Source organism: Phaethon lepturus, unplaced genomic scaffold (genome assembly GCF_000687285.1).
Source record: "Phaethon lepturus isolate BGI_N335 unplaced genomic scaffold, ASM68728v1 scaffold23252, whole genome shotgun sequence".
NCBI lineage: Eukaryota > Metazoa > Chordata > Aves > Phaethontiformes > Phaethontidae > Phaethon > Phaethon lepturus.
In genome coordinates, this window is record NW_010525873.1 from 51,001 (window position 1) to 64,338 (window position 13,338).

A 13,338-nucleotide genomic window follows, 5' to 3' on the forward strand; every position below is an offset into this window, starting at 1 on the left:
CTGATATTTAGTTAGGTTTTGATTCTGCTATACAAGATCTTAATGCATGCCAATAATAGGAATGTATTTTTAGACAGTTATATATGTGAAAGACAAAAATGGGATGGCAAAACACGAGAGAGAAAGAAGAAAGAAAAGCCTACACCCAATACACCCAAAGTGTATCTTATCTTTTCCTGGATATTCTTCAATTATTTTTTATGGTTATGTTCCTCTTGCAACCCCTGTGTTACAGGCCTAAAACAACATTAGAAAACATTATTTTTCTTGTAATGTATAAAATCAAAAAAGAAAGGGCCAAGTGCCCACACAGTCTTAGCATTTACTGAATCTACTCTTCGCCATCTGCTGCAAGACTGCAAATTTACTCAGGTCATAAAACTTAATCTTCAATTTGAGAAGGACGCAGGGGATTTCTCACAGCATCACCTCGGAGGACTGAAAACCCACCTACCTCCTCTCCAACATCAGGTACCTTTTTTTTCCTTGGTGAACACAAGGTCTAATGTATCATTTTCTGCAGAGCTTAAGGTTCATTTTAGAAATAACAGTTTCCTCTCTAGGACAACCTTCCAAACTTAAAAGGGCCATAAATCTATTAAGTACACACTTCCCAAATCTGCAGGGAGATATCTTGGCCTCAGATTTTCTTCAGTTTTGCCAACCAGCAATAAAATGAAACCAATTAAAAACACAAAACCAGTCAATTTGCATCCGTCCTTTTAAATTCTCTCCAGTACAGTGGAAGAGTCAAAACACATACCAATTTCAGTGCTGACAACTGGGAAAGTTAGGAGGGACAGCAGAGGCAAGCAGTGGAGTTGCTCAGAAGGAGCAGGAGGAGCTCAAAGCAGAGGTCCTTGCTGAGCAGCCTTGCCTGCTTCCTCCGTGCACAGGCTCAATCTGTTCTTGGCACAGACTCTTACGTGTTTGTTTGTGCTGAGCACCACTTGCACAGCACGGAACAGTTCAGAGAGACAATCCTGTGAAAAGAACAAGGCGGTTTTGCTAACCTGTCCTGCAAAACACACATTCGCCAGCACAGCCTGTAACACACACGTATGTACATAGACTCAAGATAAGCAACATCACCTCTCTAATTAAAACAACATCTTCCCTAAGTGGCTATATAAACCTTGTTTATTTTGATTGGACTCTTGTCTCAAAAGACAAGTTATATTATAGTTTGCCAAGAAATACGCAGAGATCTCTTCATCACTGTTCTGTGAAACAAACCAATAGCAAGTGTAGTTTGTCCCTTTGACGTATATACTGAAGCCAAATTCACTCACTTTCCGAACGGTGTATTTGAATATAGGATTCAAATATGCTTTCTAATATTGTCCAGTCACTAAATTGTTTATTACCCATTATGTATCTTGTTCTTAACACACAAATGCAAAAAGCATTACTAAGAAACAACATCCAGAAAAGGAGGAAAAAGATGAAGCGTACAAAGGAAGAGACACCGATTTTCTCCTGGCTCCTCTTCCCCACCCCCCCAAAAGTCATCATAAGATTCAGAGATCAAATACTTATCAGCAAGGATGCATTTAACACATTTGTTCTATTTCAGGCAAAGCAATGAATAAGCAGCACAAGTACCAGAGAAGCACCCAAAAATGGGGTCACCCAAGGTAGGAGAAGAATAAAAGCCTACAAAAATTAAATGAGCTGTAGCTTTAAGTTATTCCTGAAGTTCTTAAATCTTTCTTTCATCAGTCTTGAAAAACAGCAAAACACCAAAAGCTTAAGGAATTTCTATTAGGATCTTTATATGCGCCCAGTTTGTATAATTGTAAGGAGCAATGCAATATATAAACAAACACAAGTTTGAAAAAATTACCTACAGAGACTGTTAACAGTCTTAAATGTATTTAAGATGTGAGGTTTTTTAAAGATTTTGTAACTCATCTACTCCCACAGAAGTTGTAATGTTTTAGGTGATAAAACACACAAAACTAGAGGTCACTGAGCAAGCTTTGATTATACTGCATGGGACCCATGTCACTTAAGACTGACTACATAAAGGTGTGGAAAATGCTTTTGATTTTTTGCAGGACTTACTATGCTACTGCAAAACTAATTTTTACTGAAGTTTTGCTGAAACTAAATCTAGCACAAATCTCAGTGGAAAAAAAAAGGCTGCTGGTAGCAGTATGACTCTAATCCTGAGATACTGAAACATCAGATATTTCTTGAAAGGTCTACTGTTCCAAGAAGAAAGCTACCTGACTCTGTCCCAGGGTCACCAAAGTGAAGGGTACTGACCTGTCTCACTCTGAAATTCTCTTCACTTGACTTAGAGGGCTGATTCTGCCTATGCTGCTATCAACTAAAGACAAGTCACCCAACCCCAACAACGTGGCTCCCAGGTGAAATCATAGCTCCACTGAAGTCACAGCAAATTTCTCACTGATTTCAGGCAGGTTTCACCTTATCTTCAGCCCTATTTTCAGCTGTGGGACACACACTCCCTATTTTCAAAAAAGCAAACTATATTGCCTCCCTTCCTCTGAGTAAGTTCAAATTTACGGACAATTGATAGTATCTCCTGAGAAACTAATACCAAGACTTCAAAAAAAAAAAAATGCTGAGTTGCCCCCCAGGGACATTACAAAAATCTTAACGTGCATGCACATGATGGGTCTGGATGTCATTTTAGTACTTGGGAGTGCCAATTATTCTTTGATGAATATTATTAACAGAAAACTACTATAACAGTTAATTATTCCTTACCTACACTTCAAAATCCTCCTGGCACAGTCATTATATGGCAGCTGTCGAAGAGAGTTAATGCACCAGCCTTTTCTTAAAGCAAGATGCTTATTTTACTTCAAATGTAAATAAACTCTTGTCTCCTGCTGCCATGTAAAATGAGCTGTTCATAAGCAAATAATTTTCTATCTTCCTAGCAAAGCAGCAAACAGCCCTCTGTTCTCCATTTCTGATCACCAAAAATCTATTTCCTACCTAACTCCAGTGTAGACTGACAACTAGTACTTCAGCAAACCAAGTTTTCAACAGCAAAGTAACTGCTGCTTCCTTAACAGCAACCTTTTTTGGAACACCAACACACAGGGTTTGCATGCTTCCCTCTCTCATGCCCCCACTTCCACGCTGAATAGCAAATGTGATTACAGCTATTAAATATTCCAACTGAAGTACAATCATTTAGCAGTAACGAAAATATAGTTTGGCATAGTACATTGATGATTCTTATGTACTTTCTATACAAATGTAGTCTGCCATTTACTCCAGGCTGGATGTAAAAATTAGCATTTACTGAGCATCAGTACATAGTAATTGAACATATAAAAATATCGACCCTGTGTCACTTCCAAGCTTTCTCTCACCAGCTGAAGAATCAGGTTTTTTCCTTTTCAACTTACGTTTTCTCCCGCACAGTTTCAAAGAAATGATAGAAGCTACTGAAATGTTTCTATTTACCATAATAATGCAATTCCGCTAGTTTAGGGATTTTCTTCGGTAAACAATCTCAGATGACCAGCATTAAAATGAAGAGCTAAGCTACCATAAAGACCCCAAACTTATGTCAAATTTGATTCCGTGATTATCTGTAATCTGTGCTCACTTCCCTCTACAGAGTGAATTACACTCAATAGAAGGGATAATTCTAAAGGAGACAATACAACATAAAGCCTTATCCTGCCATGAACTAAAGTAGCAGCCTTTTTTTCAATTTAGTCAATGAGGCTTAGTATACCCAAAAGAAAGAACCACACTAAACATTTTCCTACAGTCTGCACAAGCACAGTATTTAGCATTTTCCTAAATCTGAAATTTAAAAATCCCATTTCTTTACATGACAAAGAGCAGCAACTTTTCTTTGCTATTATTAACACTTGACCATCAAAAGATCCATTCTTAAAGATGACCTTACAAGGAAGACAAATAGCTGTGACTTATCATCCCTTTTTCTGATTCATAAAAGGAGGGATTCAAACTTTACACTCTCCAGGAAGTATTTCTTCTACTTACTTTATTGATTTTCTTTTTTGCTCTAAGTTTATAGCAGTTCAAAAGGATGGCAGATATATCCTTCAAATAAATTGTTACTGAGGAATTATTTTCATTCAAAGTATTTACATGTTTTCAGTAAAAGAGGAAGTTGAGAAGAGATTAGTCTTTTAAGAGCTTCAACCTTTATGCTTTCCAGGAATTACTAAGGACCATAATCTACTAGTAAGAGCTCCAACTAAATACCCAGGAAAAAAGGCAAAACTAAATAAATAAAGCAAACAAAAACCAAAATAAAACACACACACACAAAATCTCTTAAAAAAAACAAAAGAAAAACACCTCTCCAAAAAAAACCCCAAGGCAAATCAAACAAAAATCTGGAAAAACCTACTTCTGAAGCACGCACTGATCAAAGCTTCATACTCCCTTTTTATGTGTGTATATGAAATGTGCCTATCAATCTTTAAGAAAAAGCAACACATCTCAATGTTTTTCCCTCTGTTGGTTGTTTTTGAGATTCAATCATATTGATTCATTCTCTGTTCTTGCAAAAGAAATAGGCTAAGAAATAAAAACCTGCTTATTTTATGTGTCTGCTCCCTTAACCAACACTAACATCAACTGTGCTAAGAGCTGCTTGGGAGCACAAAAAATTGCAATCTACCCAATACTCTCTAGCTGGTGAGGGCAATTATAAACACAGAAGGCAATAAACATATCACTTGACTAGTATTCACTCCATGCATGCACTACATTTTAAGTTAACGGTTCACAGCAAAACGTTACAGAAAGCCTCACCTTCTTGGCATACTTCAATCTTTTAGAATCAAGATGATTGCAGAAAGTAAGAGACACACAAGCAGCCACCCAGCAGTAAACACATTTGTGTTTGCTAGCTTTAAAACTCTACCTGCCAAGCCAACAGCCAATTGATTTCCCTGGCATAAATTCAACATTTCCAATCTGGGACATTACCCAATATGAGCACTGTAAACCCTCTCCTAAATGAGGTAATCACATTGGTGCTGCTATAGTTCTGGTTGACTTGCAGTTTCCATTACAGTAAATCCTTGCTGCACATTCCCAGAGGTTTTACAACTTCTCTATCCCTTTAAAAAAAAGTTACTCCAAGTTGAAACCTGCCACATAAGACTTAAAAAAAAAGGCAGGCAAAAAAGTAGCAGCGTATTTTCCTTAATCCTCAAAATAATATGTACATTTCAATAAGGGGGGGGGGGGGTGTTTGAAAAAAAATGTTTCTCTCTATATTTACAGTTCCATTCTTAAAACTATGAGGACACTGGCAACATTTATTTTTGAATTCTGCAAATCAAGAATATAAAAAAATGTTAAAGGGACAAGTGATTAGCACCCTTTCATCTCACAGCAATTCTATAGCAAAAAAGCAAGAAAGAATAGACTGAGGCTCAAGTCTCGTAACAGGCTTAACGGCAAGCAGGCTCAAAGGCCCCAAGACAACTGCATGATCAGTACTGAAATGAAAAAGTACTGAAATACTCCTTTTTAAACAGCTATTAGGAATGGCTATTGTACATATCCACACAACTATCTTTTATAAAGAATTTACTATGCATTATGGCAAGACAATCCTATTTACACAATAAGTTGTTCCAGTCCATCAAGTACACAAGGAATTTCAATGCATCCTAAAAAAATCAATTGGACAACGATCATCTGATTAAACAGGCACATCACACCATTCAATTCTTTCAAACATATTCATAAACCCAAGCCTTCAGACTTTGCTGAAGACTTATACGTGGACATTTCAAGGAGCTGATTTTTAAGCTTAATTAAATTCAGCACAAAATAAAGTATTACATGCTATTAACATGAAAAAGCAACACCAGCAAACAATGACAGAAAAAACTTGTTTTAGTAGGTACTCTGAGGCATTCTAGTTTTAGCAAAAATGTTTTTTATGAAGTAGCAGAAGGCTTTCCTACACCACACAGCACTAAGGCACAGAAACACTTTGACAAGGCATTCAAACCAAAGCCAGAAACCGATTAGGGCATCGCCACTTGATCGATTTGAGGTCCGAAAGGAGTCAGGGGTAAGAAAAAGAAGTTAAATTAAAAGGAAATTATTGTCTCTATAATCAGATCTTATTACGCACACTATAGTGAAATATATTGCAAAACCAACCCTGTAGCTTGCAGGTGCTAAGTAACCCTGCATATTAGGCTTCTCGATTTTGACATCACCTCTCTGTAATTCCGAGAAATATCTAAGAGATTAGAAACTGGAAGTTAAACCTGAAAGTATGTTTTTCTGCTTTTTACATACATACCGCGATCTCCCTGAAGTCCTGCGTGAGGAGTGCTAATAATCCTAAAATTACATTCATCCCATGCAAACCAGGAGAGAGAGCACATGAGATGATGAGATAGCAGTCTTAAGGTTTACATGCAAGACCAGCATTTTAAAACCTTGGGATGCAAACACTGGCCTTGTTGCAACTTGTGTTTCAGTCATGTTGAAAACTGACAAAGGCACAGGTCAGCTTGCTCCCAGCTTTCCCTTGCCTCTGCCTCCTTCCCCTCCCACTGAAAGAGGACAAGAAAGAGATGAAAACCCAAAAGTTTCCTAACATAAAAATTGCTTTGTAATTCACTCACCATGCATATTTACGCCTACTGACAAAAGACACAAACTGTCAAGTCTGCAATCCTATAAATTACGTATGCGATTCTTTTAGTAACACCTACCTTCCTTATATTTCCCCTTTTATACAGGTACAGAATAATTTGAATTTTAATCCCTAACCCACTAAGACAATTTTACCCACATCAGTCCAAATGCTTTATACATTTATTTGACTCACACCAAGTTAACTGGACATGCCCTTAAAATTCAACAAAATGCTGCAGCATTTTTCAAATTGCTTAGCATTTTGTCACAACAAGCTATCACCCATCTTAACATGACAAATCTGGATCTCTTGTCAAGCATTGGAGAAGAAAGAAAACCTCAAATTATCATTAGCTTCACTACAGTTCTACTACCTCTCTTTCCTACATGCCTATGAATATATATCAACCCCTTTTTCTTTAGTTATATTAGTCAGTAATGCAAAAAGAGTGTCTGTATTTCAAATTTTGCCCCTTACAGAAGGCTTAGTGTTTTTTTCTGGGGCTCGCCATTGGTAACAAATGAGTGAGGAGTTCCAAGTTCAAATGCTTAGGAAACCTGGTTTCTCTCTTCACAGCATCCTGTGCAGCCACGTCACAGCACATATCCCATACTCTCCATAGTCTCTTCAACATCCTGCAATTTCCACACAGAATGTCAAGAAAATTTGGGGTTTTATTTGCACCTTCCTGTTTGGTATCAAGCATGCCTAGACCAAACAGCAGTTGTAATAGAATGTCTGCAGCATTACATAGGTATCACTTTTTCAACAGGTTAGCAGGCTCTGCTTGACACCCATGCTGCAGATACAGGGAATGACTGCACCTGATAACATTTCATCTTTTTCATCCTCTTTGATCTTTCAATGCTTATGCCAGAGGCCTCCCTTCCAGCGAGCTCTCTCCTCCACCTCTGGGCTGCTGGCTGGAACGCACTATTCTCTGCTGCAACATGACATAGACCAGCTACCTACATCTAGGCAATTATCTTCATTTCTACCAGCTCCATTAATTTTAGCTGGATCTTTAGGGTGTTGTTTTTCATCTTTATTTCTTCATTTGCAGCATCCTGCAGCAGAGCCTGCAAGTTAAAATCTGTCAAATCCCATAGTTCTAACCTCAAGCCACAACACTTGCTTATAAAGAAGCCAGACTTAACATTTCAAGCTCTGCTTCAAAATTCCAAAATCGTCACCGTCTAACAAAAAGCCTGCTCACTTCACCCAAGAAAACAGAACTGACATGCTCAGCTATCTTTGGGCAACAGCAGACTATAACTTAAAATAAGAACCACCTCTCCCATCAATGCTTGCCACCCTTCCTACAGCGTGGCACTTCCACCCTCATAAACCAGCTACTCAGTGCTCTCTCTGCACAACACTTAAATCTGAGCACTGTATGTGTTTAAGGCCCAATATTTTTTAACTGATCAAGTCTTCGGAAGTGCCTTGCACTTTTGATAAATTCAATGTGACACTGTAAAGGACTCCAATTTTCAGGAAGTGCTGAGATTAATCTTCTGAAACTTCTGGCAATATTATTTATTTTCTATATATTATATCTAGAAGTAGGTACATGCTACACAGCCAATTTTAACAAGCGTAGCTAGGCTCTCCTTGTTTAATATTCATGTCACAGGAGTAAAAATCCAGCCAGGAATCAAACTGTGGCATCCTGTGCCAAAGACAACTTACCACTCAGCTGGTAAGTTGGCAATTCAATTTACAAACCTGCATAAATTTTAATCCTTTGTAGAAAGGTGGTAATATATGAGCAATATGAAAAGAACTGGATTCAGATCATTAGAGGTTCACAAACCAAACACACGAAGCTTTGGAGGCTGTCCAGAACAAAATCATGCCTAGGTGGTGATGTCCGTTCAATAAAAATTCAATGTCATAATTATCCTCTCACTTTTTCCCCAAAGAGCATTAGTGCTCAGAACTGTGCTGCTGCTCAGCCAATTATATTAATGCTGTGAGAAGACGGATAGGGCTGGCAGCCAATCGCTGTGCCAGGTCACTGCCTGCTGACGGGTAATTTACAATTATCAAGCAATTAGCAAATGAAGTGAAAATTCAACACTCATCTCCACATAACACAGAATAACTCATTTTAAAATTAAAAATATGTTTTAATAACTCCATTTTGGCTACAGCCACACAGGGAAAAATAAAGCCTCCTTTTTTCAGTTTCTCCTCCTTTTACAACTAACAAAATGCTTTGCTGTCTGAAACTAGCAATCAAATACATTGTTTGACATTTCCAAACTAAACAATCTCTTCCTTACAAGTATCTATTTAACAACAGAAAAGAATAAAAATGAATACCGTTGATAAAGGTACTATTCATCCAACTACTATATTTGAAACTGTTATTTAATTAACCCCCTGACTAACAGCCTGTCCTGGTGGATAGGTGATAACAGGAATTATCCAGGTACCCATCTGCCAGGAAGGCCGAAATTTTCTTTTCTTCTCTATATTTAAAAATAAAGGACATAAAAAAGCTAATCCGCAACTAGTCAGTTGCACAATACAATATTCTTTCCCATTAATGATCAAGTTGTTACTCTGTTCTGCTGACAAAGTATAGAGCTCCCATTGACTACATTCACATTCCTTATTTAAAAAAAATTAGTAAAATATAACTTTTTTATAACCTTGGTTTATCCCCCCCATCCAGAAAACTACTGCATCTTCCTTAGTATATGGTATGAACATTGGAATTGACCTTCTTTAAAAGGGTAAGAAAAAGGCAGAGAGGTCCCCATCAACAGTGAAAGCCAAGTGGACAAAAGGAGATTCTTGTATTTCTGTGTCCTCTGATACAAAAAAAAATTCCTGAGTTGGTAAAGGGGAAAAAAAAAAATAGGAAAAGCTACAGGCTCCTACCAAAAGGGGAGGGGAGACACGACACACCACCAAAAACAAAGACAATAAACAGCTGATGTAAATATGTAACACTTTTGTATGCACAACACTAGTCTTGCTGCACTGATGTCAGCTCTAGGTTTTCATCTTACATTTAAATGTATCTAAGCCAGGGTGAAAGAGAATTTAAAAAAAAAACCCACACCAAAAAAATATACACAGCCAAATGATGTCAACTAGGAAAAAAAAGAAAACTGATGGCATTTGACATACTTCTCTCTCCAGAAAGACACCAGCTACAAAGTACACTTTTTTTCTGACTGTATGGGGTTTCAGAAAACATTCACGCTGTCACCATGATATATTTACTTTTAAAACAGTCCTTCACCCTCCTTCTGCGCGAGAAATACTTATTTCTGAACTCTTTTTTTCTTGCCCCCTCTGCATTACCACAGTGTCAGAAGGAACGCGAAGGAGAGGAGGGAAACCAAAGCAACCCAAGAAAAATCCTCCACAAACCTGTTGCTGTGGATACTGCATTCCTCCCATGGCTGCCGGGGCTCGGCCCTGCATTCCCACGGGATAGCGCTGGGGGCCGGGAGGGCCGTAGGACTGCCCGGGGTAGGGGCTGCTCTGCTGGCTCTGAGAGTGAGGGTTATTGCCCATGCCGTACAGCTGAGGTCTCTTCATGACCATTGGATCCATTGGACTGCCCTGTTGTAAAACACAAGAAAAGAAATAATTTGAGAAACGGAAAGAAAAAGGTCAGAATAAGGCATGCTTACTGCGGGCAAACTATATGCGCTTTATACTCAGTGCCTTATACATCAAATATTGACTTGACAGACAAACAGGCAAAGTACCATACTCTGGTTCCCATATTAATTAGGTGAGTTTTTGAACAGTGAGTTTGGGACCTCCATTGCATTTTAAAAAAAAAGTAGTAATTTTGCACTCAAGGTTGCCTCTTACCTACAGAAAAAGCAGGTATGATAGCTGCCCAATAAATTCCAGCTTAAGATATAATAAAGTATACTATTGTAAACTGATAAGCATCACTGACTTCAGTGCATGAACGTAAATAAAACCGTGTTTATCAAGAGAGACACAAGTAGTGGGCAAGCCATTTAACCTTGAGAAAACATCTGTTTTCTTTACCTTGAAAAGAAAAGAGTTTCCAAGAAGTGCAATGCATACAGAACACTGTATTTCAGTGCTTTCATATTGCTATCATATGCATTAATAAGTTTCCAGATCATAAGGCAAGTCATAACCCACATTTTACATGAAAGTTTATTTGCCTCCTTAATAAACCTCAGGAAATCCAAACTGCAATCACTGATGGAAGGGGAGGGAAGGCAAGGGAGGGAAGTTTTATTTTTAGACTTTTTGGCAGCACTTACCAAGCACCGTAACAGTTTCAGGACGGGTGTCAACCATTGTGTGGTATTACTCTCATGTTTTATTACTGAGGACTAACTGAACCAGAAAAAAATATCGTACTTTGTCAGGCACAGCACTGTATTGTTAATACGACATCCATTTTTTCATTCCTGAGTGCTGGTTATATTCACAGAAGAAGGGGTGGGGGGAGCTTTTAAAAAGCCTATCATAATCTCATCTTCATGAAAGAGACACATCCCCCTCCTCCTCACAGGGAAAAAGAGCTATTAATTCAGTCAGCCCGCCTGCCCTCCTGCCAGGAGCAGGATTCCTTCCTGTAGCACATTTTATACATGTTTTCCTACAGTGTACTGTTAACCATTTTAATTTTAAAGCCTCCTATGTAACACTGCTTCTACAAGTCCTTTTTGGCTATTATATTCTGATGTAACAGTTGTGATGACAATAAATTACACACACCTCTCATTTCTTATTATTGCTGTCTGTACTACTAACACACTACGGCTTTTTCTCCCAATACGTACAAGGTGCATGCCCTCCAAAGAAGTCACTGCTTAATGAACTATTATGTGTTGTTCTTAGGATTTTTCTCCCACAAGTAAATAACTCAAACCTTCTCACTGTTTTCACTAGCTCTCCCCACCCTTACCAATATCATTTTGCCAGGAACATCACCAGAGCCAAATACAGTATTCCAAATGTGGCGATGCTATACCTGAGGTGGAAATGATAACCACCTCCTCCTCCTTGCACGGCACCTCCGTTCACTTCAGAAAAGGACTGTCCTTTTTTTTTTTACCACCACAGCCAATTGCACATTCACTTCTAATTTTGAGTGAGTATTACTCAGCAAATTTCCCTTTATTATTTGGCTTCTTTCTGGCCAAATTAGAAGTTTCTATTTTTCACCACTAAGTGTCCCTGGGTAATTTACTATTTATATTTCATGCTTTTCAAAATCAATGGTTCCCCAACCACTTCAGGCCACCTGACCCACAGCAACACTCACTTTTTTTTTTTAGGCCACCATGCACTCTCACCACACAACTAAAACGAACGCAGACACAAAGATTCAGCAGATGGACTAGAGGTTCCTTCTTACAAGGTCCATGGGAACAGCTTAAATTTCCTGCTTTAGACCAAGATACTTTATGTTTATTTCTGTGTTTTAGTGTTCATTCTGTGCATCACCTGTCATATTCATCTCCTCAAATATAATTCCTTGTTCAAAGCAAGTCTTGAGTTTCCTTCACAAGATTCTCATGAAGCCCAACAGCACTGTTCATTGCGACCATCTTCTGTTTCAGGATATTATTTCCAGGTCTCAGTTCCAATTTTAATTTTGAGTGTAGTATCTTCTGTTCCACATGTGATACTTAAATATAATGATAAACAATGCAGATAGCTACACAGCTAAAACAGTCTGACACTTTCCATTATTAAGACTATTTTCAGGTGCATATCAACTTTGCCAAACTTCAAGCATTTAGGCTGAAATTTTCCAGGCCATATGTATGCCTGAGGCTGAAATTCTCTGGAAAATTCAGCAGAAACAGTTCAGCTATGTCTTAGAATGAGGTCACAGAAAAATACATCATTTACGTTCTTACATAAAACACTTAAAAATACCTCTTGAATACCATGCTTTGGGGCAGAGAATTTTAATTTGCCAGGGTGACATTGGACGCTCGTGAAAGGCAAGGTGTGCACCCATCGAGAGTGCGCCTGAATGTCCCCAGACCCCAAGGAGCACCAGAGGGGGACATGGGAGCGCATGAGCAGCACAACGAGACTTCATCAAAAAGGTGTATGGAGGTGGCCTTGAATTTGCCAAAGAAAGAGGGACAATGGGTTAAAGCAGCGGAGACAGAAGTGGGGCAGGAAGAGTTGAAGGGAAGAGGAGGAAACAAGGTCAGGAGGTGACTGTATGGATAAAGGCCAAAGAGTCGTTGTCCTCTGGACCGCTGACCTCCAAGCAGTGGAGGGGTATGTGTGTGTGTTAGGAGATTGAGCCTCCCTGCCACTTCATCCTTCCTTCCCTTCTCACCAGCCTGCTGCCTCTTTACCTCTCCTTGTCCTCTCCAGAAGAGCTGCTCATCCCTCAGGTAACAAACATCCCTCTGCTTCAGCAAGGTGCAGGGATAAAGAGCCTGACATACCGCTCTAACTCCAGTCTGTAGGTGATCCACATAATGCTGAAACCGAGGGGGCTGTGGTCACAGGGTGTGGGTAACAAGGGACCTAGGCGTACTCAGAATTTACTGTGGACACTGCGACTGAGGCATCAGGAATGGGGAGATACCGAACAGGAGAGGGCTAGAAAGACAGCAGTAAATATCCCCAGGCAAATTCCTGGGACAACCCAGAGACACCCATCCTAGCTGTCAGTGCTGCCGGTTCCCTCCTCCTCCAAGGTCTCAGGG

At 39.0% G+C, this 13,338-nt stretch overlaps 1 protein-coding gene across 1 annotated transcript in view; it reads right to left on the bottom strand.

Moving 5' to 3' along the window:
• LOC104617549 (AT-rich interactive domain-containing protein 1B-like) overlaps window positions 1-13,338 on the bottom strand; it is a gene marked incomplete at its 3' end in the record, with an annotated part of 60,296 nt that overhangs the window by 38,934 nt on the left and 8,024 nt on the right. Inside the window, exon 2 of the mRNA XM_010282900.1 lies at window positions 10,031-10,225. Coding sequence (XP_010281202.1) covers window positions 10,031-10,225 — 195 coding nt within the window. The remainder of the gene's footprint in view (window positions 1-10,030; window positions 10,226-13,338) is intronic.